Source organism: Neofelis nebulosa, chromosome 13 (genome assembly GCF_028018385.1).
Source record: "Neofelis nebulosa isolate mNeoNeb1 chromosome 13, mNeoNeb1.pri, whole genome shotgun sequence".
Taxonomy (NCBI): Eukaryota; Metazoa; Chordata; class Mammalia; order Carnivora; family Felidae; genus Neofelis; species Neofelis nebulosa.
Window position 1 is genome coordinate 77,859,938 of NC_080794.1, and position 23,819 is coordinate 77,883,756.

The following is a 23,819-nucleotide window of genomic DNA, read 5'->3' on the forward strand; positions in this document are numbered from 1 at the left end:
TACCAATGATCGCACAGCTAAAGAGGTCCTGCCAGGCCGTGAACCCAGATCCAGCTCAGAAGTCCAGGCTCCAAATCCCCATGCTATATTGCTTCAGTGAGAGCCTGCTTCTAGAATTTACATCTTCTCACACTGTGTTGCAGTCTCACGCATCATCTGTCACTATGAATCCTCCTAACCTCTCCTTCCCTTGCAATTGCCTCTTTGCCACTGATGTTTTTCTAGATGTTCCCAATTCTTTGCTGAATGTGGGAAAGTTGAAATCAATTTTTCAAGGTGTAATTTTAATACACATTCCAATACAGTAAATTACTATTATGAAAAGTGTACTACTTGGAAACTTCAAGAAGCCCTCTAGAGTAACTTGTAATTATAATGAGTCGTGTTGATGCAGTATACGTTTTTACTCTGTATAATTTAACAAGTGTGTGATGACTATCTAATTATAGCCTATAGTTCACAAAGTAATAGTTTACAATCATATTTCCTTGGTAGAGGTTATACTTCCACATGAGATTCTTGCTTTATGTCTGCCTACAAGAGGCGTATTACTACCAAATGTGCATACAAATAAAGCCTTATCACAAAGATTGACTTTAGAAGCATAATCTGCTTCAGAAGTACATTTCTAAAAATTTGCACAACACTTACATTCCTTAAACCGACCAAGCCAAACAAATTCATCAAAATACTCTTGTCCTTTCAAACGTCGTAAGAACTGTTCTGACAATACTCATGAGCGAAAATCTGTTATTCAAGAATGAAACAGGAAAAAAAAAGTGAGTAGATTTTTCTACCTCTGCAAAACACACTGAGGACTTTCTTGTATCATTGCATCCTTCAAGAGCTGAGTTGAAGAACAGAGATAGAAAGGAAACCTAATGGCCCTACCTTCAAACTATATCCTGAGTCAGTCCGCTTCCCTCCACCTCTATGGGCAACCTCTTAGTCCAAACCACCATCATCTCTCACCTGGATTACTGAAATAGCCTCCTAGCTGGCCTTCCTGCTTCTGCCCTTGCCCCACTTCTGTCTCTTGGCAACAGACAGCCGAACGACCGTTACAGCCACAGTCGGCCCAGGTCTCCTCTGCTCAGAGCCCTCCAACAGCTAGCTCTCTTTTCCCTGAGAAGAAAAGCTGAAGTTGCCATAAATGACCGATAAAGCCTTACCCACTCTGGCCCCAAGTGCCTCTGTGACTCATCCCCTACTCCTCTTCCTCTGCTCCTGCCAGATTGGCCTTTTGCACTTTCTCAAAGACAGGAAGCACACTCCTGTCTCAGGGCCTGGGACCACCTGCCCCTCTCCCTGGAGAATCACGTAGTTACCTCCCTCACCTCCTCCAAGTTCTTTGCTCGTACGTCACCTTCTCAAGGAGGCCTTCCTGGACCATCCAAACTTAATTGCAACCCTCTCCCCCAGTCAAATCCCAAATTCTCCAACCTGCTTCACTCGTTTTATTTTTTTGCCAATTATTTGAACCACCTTTCCCTGTCCTCTAGGGTTTTACTTGTTTCTTGTGTTTATTGGCTGCCTCCCCCATTGTACAATTCAAGGGGGAAGGGTCCTTATTGTCTTTTATTCATTGATGTATCACTAGAAACTAGAATTTTACCGAGCATGAGGTAGCCAGTCAAATATTTGGTGAATGAATGAATGAGTGCTAAAATTACTCAGGTTTTTGTCACTGTATTTCACTCTTTTTAAAAAATTTTTTTTTAATGTTTATTTATTTTTGAGAGAGACAGAGACAGAATGCGAGTGGGTTAGGGGCAGAGAGAGAGAGGGAGACATAGAATCTGAAGCAGAGTCCAGGCTCTGAGCTGTCAGCACAGAGCCTGATGCGAGGCTCGAACCCATAAGCTGTGAGATCATGACCTGAGCCGAAGTCAGACGCTCAACCGACTGAGTCACCCAGGCGTCCCTGTATGTCACTCTTTCTCTGCTTCACCAAAATGGCCACGATGCCAGCCTCCTTGAAATCTTGGATAATTTAAAATGCCATGCATTAAGAAATAGCCTAAAAAGTGCTTTTTAAAATTACAGCCATATTCTTCAGGGTTCTGACATTAATATTGAAATATTCATCATGACATCTTTAAAGGTTCTCTGCCTTACTAAATCCTAAACATAATTTATCATATCAGGGACAAAATTAATTGAATTATTCTCTATTCTTAAATCAAGAATACAACTGATTTGCTGTTTTTCCTCATTTTGACGTGCTGTCATATATAAGCAGAGCTTTGATTTTGTGATGAACTTTTAAAAGCTATTGTTAAACTGCTCTGTGTGACATTTTTGCAGGCAGAACTACCATGAATTCAGCAAGCAGCCATGTCGTCATCAGTATCTGATCCTCGTTAAATATAATTGTTAAAGTATAATGAGTCTTCCACTCTCAGAATGATAATCTGTCTAGAGTAAGAATTTCCTCAAATGATATGAGATCAATGAAAATTAAGGCTACTGTTGTTTTTTTTTTTTTCTATCAACAAATATTGACCATGTGTCTGCTGTGATAGATCTATTGCTAGACCCTGGGGGCCCAGAGATGAACAAAAACTAGTCCTTGTCTCAGAACAGTTCAGTCTAGGGGAGGAAACTAACAGATAAATGCCTAGCAATTCCATGACATGCTAAGAGCTATAGCAGACTCATTGAAAAGTGCTGTGAAAACATGGAAGAGAGCGTGGCTTGAAAAAAATTCCTGTATTATCACTGTAGATCTTTGTATTTTTTTTTTCATGTAAAAATGTTCATTAAGCACCTGCTAGATTCCAGGCATTGTGCTTGTCCCTGGGGATGGAGACGCAAATAAGAGGCTGTCTTCTGAGAGGTGCTATTGATGATGATGCTATTTATGCTGATCCTGCGTGCGTGGCTAAAAACATTGATTCCTGGAAAAATGACCAGTGGCAACTGGCGAAGCTTTTAGAGCATGTCTTTTGTAGTCGCTGGACATTCAGCATCCCAGACACCAAGCTCAGAGCTGCTGAATAGCCCTTTCTCTAATTACTGCGTGTCTGAATGCCGTGGTGGACTGGCTGCTACCAGTTCCAGGAAATAGTTCAACCAAATAAAGCACCCACGACTTGTAACTACTCTTGGTCTTAACCTCTTCTTTGTCTGATCCTTGCATAATATAACAAGGTTTATATGAAAGGGCTGAATGCTTCATAAATGCTTCAATATCGTCATGTTATTATGGTAAGAGGGAAAAAGTAAAGAAACACCAAGAAATATTTTCAGCCATCTTCTATGAGCATTTAGAAATTGAGAATTCGACTGAGGGTATCTGTGAACTGCATCACTTTAAGTCAATGTAGCAGCCAAAAAGGCAGGTTCGCATCACATTAGAGTTGGTTACGCGGCCCAGGTGCCATGATGTAATGCTGTATTTTATGTGGACATATATTTGTTCTTATAACCATTAACATAGTTGAAAAATCACTAATAAAATTAACTCCACTACAGTACTATACACGAGATACTATTTATATAATAAGTAATTCCATCACTAAATGACCCTGTGGGTTGGGAGCCATGATTATCCCCATTTTACAAGTGAAGAAAGGTGCAGTGAGGCTTGCTAGTGTGAGGTCACTGCTGATAAGTGGCAGAGCCAGAATTTGGATCCAGGTGGTTGGGCTCCAGATGATGGCAGCTGCAACGTTGTATTGCCACACAAGATGTGCAGATTAGCCATTATTAGCCACGTTCATTATTTAACTCCTAACATGTTTCAGGAGGGTCTGCTTGTTTGCCCTTCGACATGTGTGAGGGGAAGAATACTCCAAGTTATGGTCCTGGTTTGGAAAAACTGTGCCTTTTCGATGTTTGTTATCTACCCTCCCAAAGCCTTAAAATAACTTTCAAGAGTGACTCAGATTGTGTGTAACCAAAATCTTGCTAATGATGAAACAACAAAACCTCAGAAGTTTTAACTACCAATCACCTAATGGAAGGCACACCTTGCTAATTATATCCCTTAATGTGGAGCCAGTAGTCTAGGCTAGGGCACATTACTTTGCAGGGCATCGGGATTCAAGGTCGTGTGAACTCCACACTCGTCTGGACCTAGAACTTAAATGTTGGGTGATAACGTTTTGAAGAAAATTGCTTAATATTTTATAGTGAGGGGACTTTGTGAGTAAAAATCTTCAAGAAGGGTTGATGTGATTTTCAAAAGCAACTTCGATGTTTGGAATTTGGATTGCTGCTCTCTTATTCTTTGGCACATCAATGGGTAAGACTTAATTTATTAGTTCCTTGAGAATAAGGAGTATAGTCACATCCAGAATGTGATTGATACGGGTTTTGGAATATTGGCTCTGTTTATATTTTGATTTATTTGTCATAAAAATATCTAAGGGAAATGAATCAATTTAGTAATACTAAATCTGATAAGTATATAGGAAGTATCTATTTCCAATAATACAAAAGTTGCTGGATGGCTTGTACTGGGCTCCCAGCTCTATACTTACTAGCGTATGGCCTTGGTGAAGCAACTTATCTGTTAAAGTCTTGATTTCTTCACTTCTAAGATAAGTGTGTAGCAATAAATGAGAAAATACATTCATATTTCTGGTTTCAGTATCTGAATCACTGTAGATGCTCAATGAATGTACAAATGAATGAATGAATGAATGAATCAATGAATGACTAATGGTGATTGGAACTTCCATGTTGATTTTTTCTACATTTGGGTCATGCTTTTGTGAAGAGATTTTGGTCTGTGAACATTTCTTACACATTAACTCAATATTCATGGACTTGTGCTCTTTATATTGTGGACTCTTCAGGCATCTCCTGTGTAGTAACTGTTGTTTATCTCTGTTTTTACCTCCCTGGTTCAGTGTTCTGACTATAAGCACAACAAAAGTTAGTTGATATGTTTTAACCAAAATAGAATCAAAGAATTTCAGTGTTTTTACTCCCTGCCCTCCAGATCTTTTCTGTGGGATAAAAGTGGATGGATCTATTGTTGGTTTTAGTATATTCCTGGAACTGTGCTCTATTTTCTGTAATGTTCCTGCCCCCGACAGTCCTTACTGAATACTGAAAGCAGCTAGACTGATAAGTTCCAGAACAGAATCGAGTGAAGTCTTGCCTGGTCTATTGTTCTTATACCGTCACCTTTTATTCCTCAGGTGGTCTCTCCTCCTTCCAGACTTCAGGCCTCTTTGCTATCTCTACTCACAGCCCACCCTCAAAGTCCTCTCTGAACAAGGATGCTAATATGTTTTATTTTAATCAACAAATACAATCACCTACTATGTGCCAGGCACTGTGTTGAACCCTGGAGACACAGTTGTGATTAATAAGACTTCCCTATACCCATCGGAAATATTTACTTTTCAGTAGGGAGTGATTTCTGTTTGAAGGTTTATTGAATTAAACACAAATTGTAAAATGGCAGGTACCAGAGAACTAAATGCAAATGGACCCTGTTACAAATTTAATAGATGCCAATGCAGGTAATAATACAAATGTGATGGAGACTCAAATTTTTAATGATAGCGGCTCTATAATGAATATAAGTGTGCAGTAGAAATATATATATATATACTACTATATATATATTATATATATATACTATATAATATATATACAGTAGAAATATATATATATATATATATATACTACTCCACATATATATATAACTATGCATAACTATTATATATATAATCTAATTTTAATATAACTATGATTTTATTTTTTTAAGTTTTTTGGCAGCCAGCCAACTCTCTCCTCAGTTTAATGCCATGGCCAATCATAATCACTCCTTGGTATACACATTGGACTTCTTTGCTGCTTTTGCTTCACTTGGCTTAACCACAACACTGGTTAAGTCCAACACATCATCTCTGTGCAGCTGACTGTGCCTGGAGAAAAACACACACCATGCTGACTGTCTCACTGCAAAGTCATGGTTATCAGACAGAAGGTGACCCTAAGGCTGCCAAGCCATCCTACTGTTCTCCCCTCATCCATTCATTTGCCCGGGCTCCTGGGGTCTTTCATTTTTCTCCCCTCTTCTCAAATCTCCAACATCTCCCTGCTTACCAGCACTCAGCTGATGGCCTGGTTTCCCATTTCAATAAGAAAATGGAAACAAAGAGAAGAGACCTTTGCGGAGCTCCCAGTACCACATTTATCCAACTTAGCTGCATACACCTGCCTGTACGTTCTGCCTTCTCTCTTTCACAAGAGATGAGCTGTTCTTGCTGCAACAAAGGCCAACCCTTCCTCCTGTATATTAGACACTCTCTCCTCTCACCTGCCCAAGGAGTGCACTCAACCACACTCTCTTCTATTTCTCCTGCTTTACCAATTTTCTTCCTGTCTTCTGGAACATTCCCAGCAGCACAAACATGTGTTATTTCATCCATCTTTTTGTTTTTTTAATTAAAATGTATTTTTAAATGTTTATTCAATTTTGAGAGAGAGAGAGAGACAGAGACAGAGCGCAAGCAAGGGAGGAGCAGAGAGAGAGGGAGACACAGAATCTGAAGCAGGTTCCAGGCTCTGAGCTGTCAGCACAGAGCCTGATGCAGGGCTTGAACCCATAAACTGTGAGATCATGACCTGGGCCAAAGTCAGACACTTAACCAACTGAGCCACCCAGGTACCCCATACATCTTTAAAACTCCACTTCTGAGTTGTGTGTATGGGGTTTCTTTTTCTCCTCCCCTTCCTTCTTGAATTCAGTCCAATCAGGCTTTCACCCCAGAAACTACCCTTGTCACTGTCACCAGTTACTCCTATGTTGACAAGCCAGTGGTCAATTCTCCATCCTCATCTACTTAGACCTTGCAGTATTTGGTACTCTTGATTGCTCTCTCCCCTGGAAGTACATTTTTAAGTTGGCATCTAGGATTCCACGTTCTTCTGGGTTTCCTCCTACTTCTTGTAGGCCTTTTTGTCAGTGTCCTGTGCTTATCCCCACTCGTCTTCCTGATGTTTCAATGATGGAGTGTCCTAGGACTCCGTCCTTAGGTCATCCCTCTTCTTTACCTACCATCACTCCCTTGGTGATCTCCTCCATATTCGTGACGTCAAACACCAACTTTATGTTTATGACTGCCAAGTTCCTATGTGCAACTGAACTTCTCCCTGGAATTGCAGTCTCATATATCTACCTACTTCTGTGGCATCTCCACTTATGTATCTAATTCATATAAAAGCTGCATATCCAGAGCTGAGCTCTTTTTTTTTAAGTTTTTTTTTTTACATTCATTTATTTATTTTGAGAAAGAGAGAGAAAGGCAGAGGGAGAGAGAGAATCCCAACAAGGCCCTGCACTTCAGTGCAGAGCCTGACATGGGGCTCAAACTCCCGAACCGTGAGATTATGACCTGAGCCAAAATCAAGAGTAGGCCACTGAACCTACTGAGCCACCCAGGTGTCCCCAGAGCTGAGCTCTTGATTCTACTCCCAAATCTGTCTAGAATTCTAGCGTCTCCCCAAGTAATGGCAACTCCAGCCTTCCAGGAACTTCGCCAAAAACCTTGACATCATCCTCTACTTTTCTATTACACCTTCCTGCCAATTAATCAGTAAATTGATCCTCCTTCACAATTTATCCAAAACCTGACAACTTCTCACCACTTCCCCTGCTGCCACCTTGACTTTGGACACCATTGTCTCTTGTCTAATTTACTACAGTCGCCTCCCAGATGATCTCTGTGCCTCCCCCCTTGTCCCGCTTCAGTATATTCCTCAAACAAAATAAACCTAAGTCAGTCTGCATCACTTTTCTGCTCATGGCCCTCCAATGGCTATCCCCCTCACCTTGGAGTAAATGCCAGAGTCCTTCCAATGATCTGCCAAGGGCTGCATGCTTTAGCCCTCTGTTACCTTCCTAATACCATCCCTTGTCCATCATCCCTTGTTCAACTCCCTGGGGCCAGATATGTCCCAGAACTCAGACTTTTTTTTTTTTTTCTAATTTTAAGTATACTGTAAAATACAAAACCCTGAGAGGAATCTTGGGTAGCACAACCACATGGATATTTTTGTAGTGAAATCTATGAACATTCATATTAATTAGGACAACGAATATATATAGCCTCAGGTCAGTTTTTGCTACCAAATGAGTTTTCTGCAAACTGAAAAACGAATGAAAAAATCAAAATCCCACTTCTTTCCCCCAGAGGATTTTGGATTTTGCAATTGCAGAGTAAGGTGATACGGACCTGTCACTCCCCACTCTTCCGTCAGCTCTGATCAGGGTGGCCATGTCATAAGTCCTCTGTCACACTAAGCCATGCTCCTTCCCCCAGAGGCTTGTGTGTTCTCTTCCCTCAGCCCTCTTCCAGAAATCCCCACAGTTTGCTCCTCACCCCCTTCAGCTATAGATTCAAATGCCACCTATTTTAGTGAGATCCTCCCTGGCCACCCTATTTGAATAGCAACCCCTTCCTCACCTGAACACATACACATCTTCATTTTATTTACTTATTCTTATTCATTGTCCCCACACACCACTGGGCTATACTCCACCAGGGCTAGGCTTATTTTTTCCACGGTTGATTCCCTAATGCTGAGAACAATATCTGGCACATAATAGACACTCAAATAAATATTTCTTGAATAAATTAATGAGTCCATTTTCAAGATATTTTTTGTCATTGGGAAAGGCGGCTCACAGTATGAAAAATTACTCATTTAGAGAGTGGAAGTTAAGAAAACATGAGCTAATATACCAACTTATATGATTTCTTAACCAATTAAACCTAATGTGCTATAGTAAAGAACGTTGAAGTCAAAGGGTAAATAAAACCCTTCAGTTGCAGAATATATCAAAATACAATGACCCAAGAACTGAAGACACTAGAAAAAGAACAAGTAACATTGAAGGAAGAATTTCATGAATAAATATAAAAGTAAAGGTTAACATATTAGAAGAACAGGAGTAAAGCAATACAAGTGATAAATGTATATTGTGATTGCCTAATAAAAGTAAAAAATAGAAAACTGTGATGACAGATTTAAATAAAGAGAAATAACCACAGGTGTGGAAGACATTGAAATGATTATACTTTGTATAAATTCAGGCCAAGAGAATTGAACTTCTAGATGAAAACCTTCTCTTTACACCAGAATAAACCCCAGATCAATGAACGTTTAAAGTAAGAGAGTGAAACGAGAAAAATAGAAACGAAAACAAAGTGAAATTGTTAATGATCTTGAAGTAAGGAAGGCTTCTCTAAACAAGATGAAACCCCAAAGCCATAAAGAAAAAGACTGATTATTTTGTTGAGTAAAATGTGAAATTTCTATAAAACAAAAACAAAAACAGCAAACTAGAGTATTTTTTCTCAATGTCTGATTGAAAAGGACCAAATCTCTCTACTATTTGAAGAGTTTTTACAAATGAATAAGAAAAAAGCAAACTTTAGAAAAATGTACATCAGACACAAAGATGTCACCCAAAGAACATGTGCAAAGGGCCAGAAATGCACAAGATATTCAGGCATTTAGGTAATTCAAGGAATACAAATGAAAATGACAAAAGGTTTTCCTTCTGGTGGCACCTATAAAAATGTAAACCTGCATACCCTTCTGTTGCAAATGGCAGTGTTGTTCCCCACTCTTTACTCCCCCTCCCCGGAAGAGGATGCTACAACCCCACCTTTGGCTACATGACCTGCAGAGAGCAGTGCCAAGCTCGAATGCCTGTATGAAGAGCATTTGCATGGTTCAACCATGGTTCTGCCCTTTCCCTCTGCCCCAAGAGCAACATGTTCCAGACAGGGTCTCTTTTGGCTTAGATCCTGGAAGGAAGAAGACTGGTAAATCAGAGCCACAGCCAACCGGAAACTACTGCAGCCAAAATAGAACATGAACGAGAACTAAACCTTCATGTTGGGAGGCCGAGGAGATTTGGAGGCTATTTGTTACAACATAACCTAACAAAAGCCAATTAATGCACCTCCCAATTCTACTTAGTGATAGAATGAGCTGCATCATGGTTCTTCCCACCCCCCCCCCCCTCCGCACCAACTTAATAACAATGACACATTGGGCAGGGTGGTCACTTTTTTTTTTTTTTTAATTTATTTATTTTTTAATATATGAAATTTACTGTCAAATTGGTTTCCATACAACACCCAGTGCTCATCCCAAAAGGTGCCCTCCTCAATACCCATCACCCACCCTGCCCTCCCTCCCACCCCCCATCAACCCTCAGTTTGTTCTCAGTTTTTAACAGTCTCTTATGCTCTGGCTCTCTCCCACTCTAACCTCTTTTTTTTTTTTTTTTTCCTTCCCCTCCCCCATGGGTTTCTGTTACGTTTCTCAGGATCCACATAAGAGTGAAACCATATGGTATCTGTCTTTCTCTGTATGGCTTATTTCACTTAGCATCACACTCTCCAGTTCCATCCACGTTGCTACAAAAGGCCATATTTCATTTTTTCTCATTGCCACGTAGTATTCCATTGTGTATATAAACCACAATTTCTTTATCCATTCATCAGTTGATGGACATTTAGGCTCTTTCCATAATTTGGCTATTGTTGAGAGTGCTGCTGTAAACACTGGGGTACAATTGCCCCTATGCATCAGCACTCCTGTATCCCTTGGGTCAATTCCTAGCAGTGCTATTGCTGGGTCATAGGGTAGGTCTATTTTTAATTTTCTGAGGAACCTCCACACTGCTTTGGGTGGTCACTTTTTGTAAGTCTTCATTTCCTCACATATGTGACACTTAGGGCTCAGTCTGTTTTTGCCCTTTTAATTATTATTAATTAAATTATTATTAACTAAACATAATTTGGAGAAGTAGTCTTCTTTTTTCTTTTGTGACTTAGAGTTACCATTATTAATTATTAAAAATTTAAGACCATAGATAAGGGTAAACGAGAAAATAAAAACCACGCATCCTCAGGGCGCCTGGGTGGCTCAGTCAGTTAAGTGTCCGACTCACGTATCTCATGGTACGTGAGTTCAAGCCCTGCGTCGGGCTCTGTGGTGACAGTTCAGAGTCTGGAGCCTGTTTTGGATTCTGTGTCTCCCTCTCCTTCTGCCCCTCACCCACTGGCGCTGTCTCTCTCTCTCTCTCTCTCTCAAAATAAATAAAACCCATGCTTTCTCACCATTATTAATATTTTGATGCACTTCCTTTAAATTTTCTTTTTCCCCATGCATTTTAAATAAAACCATGCATAGTTCTGCAGCCTGCCTTTTCAGCACAACACACTAACATAATCACTGTCATTACAAATTTCATTACAAATCTCTGTAAGCATTTTCAATGGCTGCGTAATACCGTTAACGCTATCATTCTAAAACTATATTCTTTGTCATATGGGCCATTTAAGTTATTGGCCCAGTATCAACTCACTGATTTTGTAGCAAACATGTTATTTTTAAAGAACTATTAATCTTTCAATTTTTTCCCTAAATGGCTTTGATACTTTATAATCTTGATCAGTCTCCTTCATCATATCTAGTTTCTTCTAACTTTATATTCTTTTTATGGGTATTTCCTTATGGAAAAAGGCATAGTGACCAATAACCCTGGTAAGTTACAAACATAAGAAACATACAGTTTTTACAAGTCTTTATTTCAAAATCCAAACTCCTTTCCATAGACTGAATGATGTAGTTGAGAATTTGGGTGTATGGGGGAGGGGGAGACATGGTGTGCGAAAAGCAAGGGCAGCTGGACAGTCTAGAAAAAAACAGAAGGTTGTATTAGAAAGGCACGATCCAAATGTGAACTTATTGATCCAAATTAGAACTGGACATATGTGTGCTTCAACAGAAAAAAAAAAACAGAATGGATTCCAGGCATGAGAAATATTGATTGAGGAGCTATAGTAGAGATATATTGAAGAAGGCACATGTTTACACTTACAACAAGAGAAAACAAAGGCAACCAGAGAATCCAGGAAAATGAAAATGCTACAAGAAAAGCATGATCCAAATATGAAGCAAACCAAAATGACACTGATCTCGAGCAATTCATGTCTAAGGAAAGATAATTCATGTGAATATTCCCCTTTTGAAGAGAATGGGTAACCATACAACAAAGTGCAGATAAGCAAGTGTAATTATAGCACGCTAGCTGGCTCTGAAAGGAAAAATATTTATCTAGTCATAATCGTATAAATTCTGTTTATTGGCTTTCAATTTTTTGGAGCCAGCCTACCCACAAAACATAAAAGACTTAATTATGATCATAGAACAAAGTCTGAATGTTATCAACTTTGACAATATGAAGTCAAAGTGCTGCTGGCGGACCTTGGAAGATGGAAGGGAAGAGAGGTAACATGGCTTAAAACTTCGTCTTGCAAAGGTAGAGAGTCAGGTTATAAGGAGTATGAGGTATCGATCAAGAAATAGAAGATTACTGGGGCACCTGGGTGGCTCAGTTAAGCTTCCAACTCTTAATTTCGGCTCAGGTCATGATCTCACTCTTCATGAGTTCAAGTCCACGTTGGGCTCTGCACTGACGGCAGACTGTCCGTGCCTGAGTGACAGCAGACTGAGACTGCCTGAGATTCTCTGTCTCCCTCTCTCTCTGCTCCTCCCCCACTCGTTCGCTCTGTCTTGCAAAAATAAACATTAAAAAAAAGAAATAGATTATTACTATTTCAGTTCACGGTGGAAGCCAGTTAATGAGCTAAAAACAGTGTTATTGACTATAGAGGAGGAGGAGTTGAGACAGCGTGGAGAGCAGGACTTGTAGGAGCTGTTGTCCCCCAGCAGTTTCAGGCCAGCCCTTGCTTGGCCAGCGCTGGGACGTGCAACCACAGTTCAGCCTGTCTGGCCACTCCCAGAGAAGCTCTGTCAATAGAGACACTAGAGGGACACTGAGGTTCCAGGAGGGAGGAAGGTGGCGTTCCTTCTTCTCTGCTCCTGGTTCCTGTCTTTCCAGAAATGACCAATAATCATCCGGTAGCAGCAGGTGGCTCCAGCTGGCAGTTGTTCGGAAACACCCAGAAGCAGGCACACGGTGCCTACTCAAAGATGCCAGTGCTAGCCAGCCAGCTCCCCTCTTCACGGGCCAAACCCCAGCTCTGGAGACAGCACCTCTCCCCGCCAGGGTCTAGCAGCCCTTCCTTCAAGTTTCTACATCTGAATGACTTTTTGGTTTGGTTCTTTTGGTTTGGTTCTTTTTGATTCTTCCACCAGCCTTCCACCAGCAGCTGCTCTCTGCAATGGCCACCTGTGAGCAACTACATGGGCCCCTTTGTGCCTTCAGTTCTCCAACACTTGATTGATAGCAATTCATTGTATTAAACTTTCACAGTTAAGATAACCGGTATGATTTGTTTCTTGCCTTGATCCTGACTGATCCCAAGAATAGGTGGGTTAAATCCTCATTTATTATTGCAGCAAGTTAATAGATCATGTGTGACTAATGTTAATAAATCAAACCTTGGCAGTGTTAGCACATTATATAGAGATGTGGGGGTAACCACGAGAATAACAGCAGGCATGTTTAAAAGTAGCCACCTCTAGGGAGAGGGCTGTGTTTGGGAGTGAGCACGGATGTTGCTCATCTGTACAATTTCTTTTTAATGTATAAACATTTGTTTGATTAAAAAAAATTTAATTCCTTATCCTCTCTCTTCATGTTTAGCGGGTAATCTCATTGTTAGGGAATGGAGAAAATGCAAAATCTCCTAAGATTTTAAAGTAAAATCTGGTGGACTTAAGAGTGAAAGAATTATTCAGCATTTTTTGGTAAGTGAGAAAAGGAAATGCTCAAATTCAAGACTTCAAACAGTTGTAGCCAATACTAATGAATAACCATATATTGAATAAAGGCCAACCAATTTAATAAATCATAATAACACATTGAATACATAATTCAATGCTAAATTGAATAAATAATTATTGTTATAATTGAACAAGTTAAACTATGCCTCCATAAAACAGTATGAAATAAAGTTATTTGCTTTTGGCTGTTAAAAGAAAATGAAAAAGAAAGGCCATGGTGAAAAGATCAATCAGAGTCGGTGGATGACAGAAACATTAAGACTCAGTTTGCCCAAAGCGTCTCATTTTAGACATGAGTGAGGCGAGCTCCAGAAAAGACTTGGTTAAAACTGAATTAAACTTTGCTGTTATCTATACTCCCAGAAGACCGACGTTGGACTCCTACAGCGTGTCAGGCATAGTGCTAGGTCCTGGGGACTCCAGGGCCCATTTCATCCAAAACTTTCAGTCTGATAAGAAAAGACAGAAATTCAGGGAACACACAGTATCCCTCTTATGTCCAGGCCCATTGACAAGGGCTGTGCCGTGTAATAGTTCGTTTAGGCTTCCCAACAAGGCTGTAAGGTAAGTGGTATTATCTCCACATCACAGAGGAGGAAACTGAGACTCTAAAGAGGCAAAATAATTGCCCAAAGCCAGGAACGTCTGATCCCACAGCCCCTGTGCTCTCATCTGCAACATTGTGATCTACAAGGTCATGGTCATGATATTGGGAGGGTGGTGGGGGAAGGAGAGAGGAGAGCATTTTTTGAAGAGAATCTCCCCCTAAGTCAGACTTGTTTAACTTAAACACCAGTTTCAATTAAGCCTCGTGGTAGGAAACAACCTCTCTCTGGGCCTGGCTCCTACAATACTGACCCTCAATCTTTCTGCCGCAGGAAAAGAAGTTTGCTATGAAAGGGTGGGGTGCTTTAAAGATGGTTTCCCATGGACTGGGACTTTGTCAAGACAGTTGGCAGGTCTACCCTGGTCTCCAGAAGAGATAAACACTCGCTTTCTGCTCTACACGAGACATAATCCCAAAGTTTATCAGGTAAGATAACTCGCTGCCTTCACACATAGGTTATTCCAAAATATAAGATGTAGCTATAGGTTCAGTAACCTACTCTGGGATAAACTGTTGACTTAAAGGCAAATATTTCTTTTTAATATTGTAAGCTAGATTTTTTTTTTCTCATCATCAAATACTTGCCCTAGTATTTAAGTATAAAGATTGGTCTCAGTATGTCGTTTCATAGGAGGTAAATTTGATATTTCATTTGATTCATATATTAATTGGGAGCTTTCCACATGTAAGACTGTAAATAAGCAACAGGCTCCTCATGTATTAAATGGAATAAATAAGACAGTGTCCTAAATTTATTATATTAGGGGAAAGGGGGTATATAAAGAATTACCTCTGTTGCAGCACAAATTATGATCTGTTACATAAGATACAAACAAAAGAATCTGGGAGCAGTGAGGAAAGGCTTACCTTCCCCTTGAGGGTGGGACAAGAGCCAGAAAGGCTTTGAGGAAGACGTGTTTTGAGGTGTGTCCTGAGAGGTGGGAAGGGTTTGCATAAGCAGAGGCAGACAGAGAAATGACAAAAAAAAAAAAAAAAGGTGTGGACAGATACATAAAGGAGAGAACATCTGATGAATGACAATATGTTGAGTTAGACTGAAAGGAAGTCCTCAAAATATGGAGTTAGTTAGAAAAGTAGTTTAGAGACAAATTGTGTAACTCCTTCCTGGGTATTTTGGATTTCATCCTGTGAGTCAGGAGGTCCCACTGGTAGTTTCTGAAGAGTCATTAGGCTGTTTACTCTGGCTGCAGTGCACCGTCTTGACTGGAGCCGGGCAGGCCTGCAGGTGATTTCCTGACTGTTTCGTACTATGCCACCCAACATGTTAGCCGTGAGCCACGTGTGGCATTAAAATGGAATAAAATTAAAAATTCAGTTTTTCAGTTGCACCAGCCACATATCAAGTGCTAATAGTCCCATGTGGCTAGTGGCTACCATTTTGGACAGTGCAAACACGGGATATTTCCACCATCACAGAAAGTGCTATTCGCGATTAACTAGAAAACTACGGCGCGGTTCGGAATGGACTCGGGGAACTAGGCTGAGCCATGGAATGAACATGAGTATGATGATAGAAAATTGACATGATAAACATCATAAACTGCCTGGAGATTTTACACATGAGTTATGGGAAGAGTAATGACCCTTTTAACAAGAAAACTTGATTGGGGATGCCAGAGAATGAGTTACATGTTGGACGAGTGAGGTTCGTGTAGGCTATTGGAGATTTTCGTCTTGCAACTCTGTGGGAGTCTAGACCTGGAAAAATAGGACCCAAAGTCTTTTACCCAGTGGTGAGAGTTGAAACCCAAGAATGATGTTATCTTAGGGGCAGAGAAAAACAAAAGCATGATACTAGACCCAGGTGGAGCGCGAGCCAGAGAAAGAGCACTCCCCAGTGCAATGACATTTCCAGTTTTTACCTTCATCTATAAAACCTTGAGGCTTACTTTCCATCAGACCCAGCCAAGACAGCCTTCTGCTCTGCCTTCTTACAAACAGGATCTGATTTGTAGCTGTCTACATACCAGACACATACACAGGGACACACGACTCTTCACTGACATGTGCCATTTGCTCTGTAGATGACGGCTGTATCTAAAACAAAGAAGAAAAATTCTTATTTTGGGTATGGAGAAACTTACAAAGCAACTGTACCTAAAAATTTGATTTTTATAACTATCAAGAAGCGAAGAGAGGAATATCGTTCAGCCTTTAAAAGAAATGAAATTATGGTAGATGCTACAACATGGATGAAGCTTAGAAACATTTTGCTAAGTTAAATCCGCTAGACAGGAAAGGAAAAACATGGTATAATTCCAGTTATATGAAACACCTATTTGAATAGTCACATTCATAGAGATGGAAAGCAGAATAATAGTTACCGGGGGCTAGGGGAGGTGATAATGGAGAGTTACTGTTTAATGGGTGCCGGATTTCAGTTTAGGATGATAGACAATTCCTCGAGAGGGATGGTGTTGGTGGTTGCACAACAGTGTGAGTGACTTCACGTTACTGAATTGTATACTTGAAAATGGTTAAAATGGTAATTTTTACATTACATATACCTTACCACAATTTTTTTAAGGTAAAGAGAATCTATGTTGAATAAAAATGTTTTGGAGCACCTTCACTGTTTGTTTAGGACTTCCAGGGTGTATGTGTGCATTCAGGACGAACTATACCCCTAGTCTTGACTCTCAGTCCTCATAGGACTCATGGGTCCTTTCACTTTCTGCACAGTGGCCATGCACCTGAGCTTTTGTAGAGAACGGGCACTAAAACAGGTGATGAAGGTCAGTCTTTAGGACAGTCTGGGCCCTGAAGGCAATGAAGAGAATATCAGACACTGAGCACTTCCCTAATAAAGGGACCATAAAAACAATGTTACTCATATCTTTACCACTCCCTTCCATTTGGAAAAACCCATGTGACAAACCAGATCTGTACTTGAATTTTGCAATGGATGGAAGCCTAAGGGTTTGTTGTTAGAGTGTTTTATAACAACAGTGAGGATATAGGATGAGTCAGGATGCAGTACTAAAAACCAGAATTGACCCATATGCTACACTGTGCAAATCTGACTTCGTTTATGAGGAAGCAGAGGTAAACTGTGCAATGGTTTAATACACTCTTTTCTCAGACAGAGGAATTGTTAAAGCTGAACATGGTGCGATAAACTTGACTCTTCTGAGAGTCATAGGTCTTCACAGCTACATTTCTGCAAGAATAAAACCAACTTACTGTCCCCCAGAGTGGCTCATGCAGTCGCTGCTGGTGATGCACATTTGACATAATCATGGTAGTTTCTCCAAGCTAGAACATATCTAACCAGTGACTACTTTTGACGTACTAGAAACGAGATCATCCAGTCATGCTTTGTAGGATGGGTTGATCTCATTCCAGTTAGGTTCTGACTCCTCAAAGATAAGAACGTTCCAAGTAAAGGCCTGAGCACCCAGCTGAACACTGAGACTTTAACTAGCCCTTTCTCTGGATGACCTGTTCTGTCCCAACACCCTTTTAAGGTTCTGTCCTTGTGATGGCAGAATCTGAGTTGTCTTCTTTGAGTTGGTTCCATGATGTTGTTTCAAGTTTCACATTTTCTAAGTTAGTATGCCACTTCATAGGGGTGTGCCAGATGGCATACAAAGTGAAAAATAGTGGGGTTTTTTTTCTACCTTTTCTATTTTATTAAATTCTTCCAGGGCTTTTGTGACAGTGGAGGATGGTCGGACCTCACAATCCTTGTCAGATTGCTAACTTGAAGCTATCACAAGGTCCCGCTTCCCGCGAGTCTCGTGATGGGGAAAGATGAAACAAACTTTCTCTACCAAATTCCTTTTCCCAAATAAGACTCTTTTGAGGGGGAGCATAGAAGTAGAAACACAGTTGGTGTTTAAGGGACTTCAGCTGGAATTGGAATGAGCATTTGGATTCTTTTAGGTATATAGATGGACAAAGGTTTCTGCACTAGAATTCCGTTATTTAGCAGAACAGTGTTTCTGGGAAGGCCCAGGTACACTTGATTTTATTATCTGCCTCGGCAAATCCCACATCTGCCCTGGGCCCTATCAGTAAAGAACAGTAGGATCAGATCCTGACTGGAGAGCTCAGTGGTGAAGCACATGACTTCAGAGAAAGACCGTGAGGGTTTCAGCCCCCACTCCAGGTGCTTCGGGACAAGTGACTTCTCATCATGTTCTTTCCTAATCTGTAAAGTTAGTGCCTACCTCACAGTGTTGTGAAAGTTAAATGAGCTACTCTACAAAGTACTTAGAACAATTCCCAGCATGTAGGCACATCTAAGTGTAGCTCTATTACAATTGCCATGTAAACTAATTTAGGATTCTCATAATTGTTTGCTCACCATCTTGGGAGATACTTTAGCCGGCAAGTTATATGATTAATTGCACGTTACTATTAATCACAGGTAGCTGGTAATAGGCTCTTTGTTTGAATTTCATAGGTATCTAAATGTGTTGCTTTCCAGTGTTAGGATTCACCATTGTCAAATTTGCAGTTTGCTGATTAGACTATTCACTTTTTCTCAAGATAGAATTTTGCGCGTTTCTTCTATTGTGCCTTTTCATTTTTCTCTTAATAATGAAATTACTTAAATTCATCATATCACTTAAATTGAGTTTGGTTATAAAAAGAATCCAACAAAACACAAGAAGTACAAAAGAGCATTTAATGTAATTACATAAAATTATCGTTGGCTGTTGTATTGCACATGGTGAGATCCTAACCTCTATTCCTCATTCTTAAAGTGGGTGAACAATCTGTTTTTGCCACCTTTGTAGCATGCTTTTAAGCCTCAAGTAACATGCTACTCATGAATCACGTCGGCAACAGAGAAGTGCTGTACAAAAGTAAGGCTGACAGAAGTCCTGACTGAAACTGACCCAACACAGTCCTAAAGCCCTGACCTAAACAGTGCCTTAAAACCACACACTTGCCCTTCCTGGTGATTAAGTTTGTATTTTGTATTTTATAACACATTAATAACTTCTTAGTATTTTGCAGTGTGTCAAGGTAACTATTTCTTTGGTTAAAATGCTTTCGATAAGGTTGTTAACAATCCAATTTAGTGGAAGACTTTTGAGCAGACAGAATAATTCTACTGAATATCAAATAATTTTAAATTCTTTTTTTTTTTAACCTTCATCTCTTTTCGCTTGAAATAGGAGATCAGTGCAGTTAATTATCGAACTATCCAAGCCTCACACTTCGGGACAGACAAGATGACCCATATCAACATACCCGGATGGAAATCAGATGGAAAATGGCAGCAAGACATGTGCAATGTATGATGTGAATAAACTCTTCCCTCTACTAGATAAAATCTCTATGTTTAATGGGAATGTACTTCACATACATTAATGCCCATTCCTGGAAATCCCTCCATTCAGTTACTCACATTGTCCTTGTCCCAAAGGCCCCAAGTGAATTATCCATTTCCCATTTATGCTCACTTATTATGAATCGCATAGATTATAAGGGGAGCATATTTTTTTAATAATTATTCTTTGATTAATTCTCACTTTTGACAAAAGATTAAATGATGCGATAAATTTCTCACTTAAGGGCGAAATTTTCCAGGTTCACTCCAAGAAATTAATTTTCCTCTCTGATACTCAAGATCAATAGAGTGCTAACATAGTAAGCAATTATTTATAAGGCCATATAGTATAGTAGAGTCAGGCCGCCTGAATTCATACCATGGTTCTACTTACTATGATCCTGGGCAAGTTTAATGAATCTATTTGTGCTTCCGATTCCGTATCTGTAACTGGGGATGAAATCAGTTCATATATGTAAAAGGGTTAGGACAGGACCTAGCATGTAATAGGTTTTCAGTACCTGGTAGTGTTATTTCTTATTATGGAAGCCCTTGTTCGGTCACTTTGGTTTTCTTCAATTCTTATCTCTCCGAGACTTATAATAAATCTTTGCCCCAGATGCTACTCAAAGTGGAAGATGTGAACTGCATTAACGTAGACTGGATTAACGGTTCACTGGAATATATCCATGCGGTAAACAACCTCCGCGTTGTGGGTGCCGAGGTGGCATATCTTACTGATGTTCTCATGGTAAGAAAAGTTGAGTGTTAAATTTTTTTTAAATATTTGTTTGTTTTTGAGAGAGACAGAGAGAGTCAGAGCGTGAGTGGGGGAGGGGCAGAGAGAGGGGGAGACACAGAATCCGAAGCAGGCTCCAGGCTCTGAGCACAGAGCCGGATGCGGGACCCAGACTCACGTTAAGATCATGACCTGAGCCAAAGTTGGACGTTTAACCAACTGAGACACCCAGGTGCCCCAAAAGTTGATTTTTTCAAAAATTATGTGTAATTGGTTTTGCATCATAACACCAAGAATTTGGGTCAGTTGTATGGCTTTTATATCAGCTTACACAAATTCTGAACAGGTGAGATACTATAAGCATTCCTGTATGGTGACTGGAAAAGGGAAATTACTTCTTGGGAAAGAAGCGCCTGTGGTTCTACAAAGCGCCACTTGGTGGCAGTGTCCCTTCACAGGCTCCTCACCAAATGCTTCTCCACCCCCACCCCCAAGGTCACCTCCTGGGTCAACTTGCAGGACCCTCTCATGCTGGGTAGTTTTCGTTGCATTGTAAACCTATCTTTGATGATTAGAAACTGCTCGCCTCTTATGAATGTTATTTGTTTAGAATGTGAAATACATTTTCCTACAGAAATTGGGTTCTACGGCAGTGAATTAGTTAGGTCTGTAGTCCAGTCCAGGCACAATGACCTATACGTTTTCTAAAAGAATCAAATAGACATTGCTATTTATGAGGGATATACCCTGAGACATTTATAAATCTCCGAATGCCCTACCATAATGGAAAGTAATTTCCCACCATAAAATGCAGTGAAGGAAAATCTAAAGATTTATGACCCTTTCAGACTCTTAAGGAGGATTCATTCATTCACTCAACAAAGATTTTTCTCTGCACTTGCGGTGGGCTGGGCACTGTTCTGGTCCCCGAAGGTACACGGCAAGCGAGACTGTGTTCCTGCTCTGACAAAGCATGGGACGGTGCTGCGAATGAGTCGAAGGCAACGGGGTGGAGAGAGACTGGAGCCACAGCTAACCTAGATGGGAGGCCATGGGAGGTGATATTGGGACCCCGAGCGCAGTGAGGGGTCAGGGAGCCAAGTACTCACCTGCGCCCCCACACTGCTCGGCGGCTCTTCCTGCTGTCAAAGGAGACCAGGGCACAAGGAGGTTTTTAGAATGGGTCCTTGTACCCAAAGGATGAAATCAGATTCATCTCCTCTTTGAGAAAAAGTCGTCCTAAACTTTCGTGAATTGTTTGGTTGACCCTGAGGCCTGAGCTGTGAACTTTTCTAGGGCCTGGACAAAAAGTAGGAGTGGCTCGTAGGAGAGGAAATGTTTGTTGGACTGAAGGGGAAAGCGTTTGCTGAGCTAAATGTGCAGGAGATTGATGGAGACAGAGGAGGGGAAGACTGAGGGCGAGGAGGGCTGATCTCAGATACCAGGGCTGGAGAGGAACCCAGGAAAGAAAGCAGAGATTTCAAAGTATGGCAGCAGTGGAGGGTAGGCTGCCTAAGGACCAGGAGACATCCCGGGCAGCCATTCACGTGTGAACCAGAGAGAAAATACTCTTTATAAAGCAGCACAGATTATTGTCATTACTGTCATTATTTTCCATCACTGCAAAAATAAAAAGTGGAACATTTGATCAAATGACACATTTATCCAAGTGAAGGCAATTGCTTGATATTCACTATTATCATGAAGAGAACTTGAAGCTTAGATAAAACTAAAAATGCGTGCTCCTTTGTTCCCGTTTAAGTTGAGTGTGTGTGTGTGTGTAACTCTTAGGAACATAGCCATTTTGTGAACACTCTTAAAAACTCCTCTTTGAAGACCAAAGTCATCCCAGACATTTGCTCAAGTCGCCTTCAACTGGAGGAGACAGACACAGGTAGGGTAGGTAACAGCCTGGGTCTGACTGCATTTGGCCTGTATCGGGAGGATGCTGGAAGGGTTGGGTCTCAGGAAGAATGGACATGGGCTGAGAGCCACAGATGCCATTTCTGGGCTGTTCTTTTCCGGAGGGCCTTGAGGCTGCTTAGCACAGCGGGAAGAACCTGACAGAAGCCATTCCTCCAGGCCTGCCTGGTGCTTGCTCCTGCAGCCAGACGAGGAAGTGGGTGGATGTGAGGGTCACGTTGTCACCTGGCTGGTCCCCAGGCTGTGTGTGAGAAGGACAATTATGCCAAGCATATGTCAAGAACATGTAAGCCGCTCCGCGTGGTCTTTTAAAAATACTTGTTCTGTTTTCCTTTAAAATCCCTACCAGAAAAAGTTTGGATATTCTCCTTCAAAAGTGCACTTGATTGGCCACAGCGTGGGAGCACATCTGGCTGGGGAAGCTGGGTCAAGGGTACCGGGCCTTGGAAGAATAACTGGTAAGCTTGCGCTGGAGTTGGGCCTTGAATTTGTTTACACACAAAATCAAGTATCTGACGCACCGAGTGAAGTAGCAGAAGCGAATGTAAGGTAGGAGAAAATGGGACTCAACTGAAGCAAAACATAAAAGTGTTTTCAAAGTATGAGCGTGCAGATCCACGTTCAGGAGTGTTCACTGCAGCATTATCTGGGGCAGCAAAGTCATGGCAACTGTGACCGCCCAGCTGTGGAGGGTGGCTGGCGCATTCTGACACACACACCGTGCTTTGCGACGCTGCACCACTAGCTAATACAGAGGATGAGTTAGAGCCCGGCTGATGGTCCTGGAATGGCGTCTGTGACGCATCTGGGTCACCGCTCACAATGGGTGCTGCCTCTGTGGGACTCGTTGAAGGCCTGTGCCCAAGCTGTTCCGGTTGCTAAAATGGTGGGTATTCCTCCTGGATACACCGTTAAGTCTAAAAACAAATCGCAGAGGCAAGTGTGGACGATGAATTAGTAGGAATTAGTTTATACTGTGGATTCGGTTTTTTGAGGATGATAATTAATCATATCCGTTCCCTGCACTCTGACTTCCAAGATGGATGGAGATGGAAATATCAGCTCCAACACCAACGGGTTGGGCTGGCCTCTGTCTCCTCTGCCTTCCCAGCCAACAACGCTCCGTGGGCACGCGCCATGTCTCCCTGTCTGCTTTTCACCTCTCCGTGCCCTGGCCCTGGGCCCGGTTCAGGCTCTCTTCGTCTCTTGCCTGGATTTGGCCGCTCGCGGCTGGTCCCCCAGCCCAGTCCCCCACAAGTGCTGCCAAGTCATCACGTTTCCAAATACAGGCCGTGTCACTCACTGCTGGAACTTTCCATTGCCCAAAGCCTCTTAGCTGGTGATAGAAATAGTTCATGTTTCATTGGGGCCTTTCATAGTTCTGTGCCCTAGCGCATGCTATTGCCTAAACAGCCACTATTCATCCTTCAAGATCCATTTCAAAAGCACCTTCCTCAGGCTGAGCTAATTCTCTGTGCTTACCATCCCCTTTGAAATATGCCTCT

General features: G+C 41.2%; 1 protein-coding gene across 2 annotated transcripts in view; it reads left to right on the top strand.

Annotated features, from left to right (window-relative positions):
• The first annotated feature begins 3,939 nt into the window (after window positions 1-3,939).
• PNLIPRP3 (pancreatic lipase related protein 3) overlaps window positions 3,940-23,819 on the top strand; it is a 35,858-nt gene continuing 15,978 nt past the window's right edge. For both annotated transcript variants that reach the window (XM_058697881.1, XM_058697882.1), the window contains exons 1-5: window positions 3,940-4,249; window positions 14,619-14,773; window positions 19,498-19,617; window positions 20,272-20,403; window positions 22,664-22,772. In XM_058697881.1, coding sequence (XP_058553864.1) covers window positions 4,201-4,249; window positions 14,619-14,773; window positions 19,498-19,617; window positions 20,272-20,403; window positions 22,664-22,772 — 565 coding nt within the window. In that variant the 5' untranslated portion in view covers window positions 3,940-4,200. The remainder of the gene's footprint in view (window positions 4,250-14,618; window positions 14,774-19,497; window positions 19,618-20,271; window positions 20,404-22,663; window positions 22,773-23,819) is intronic.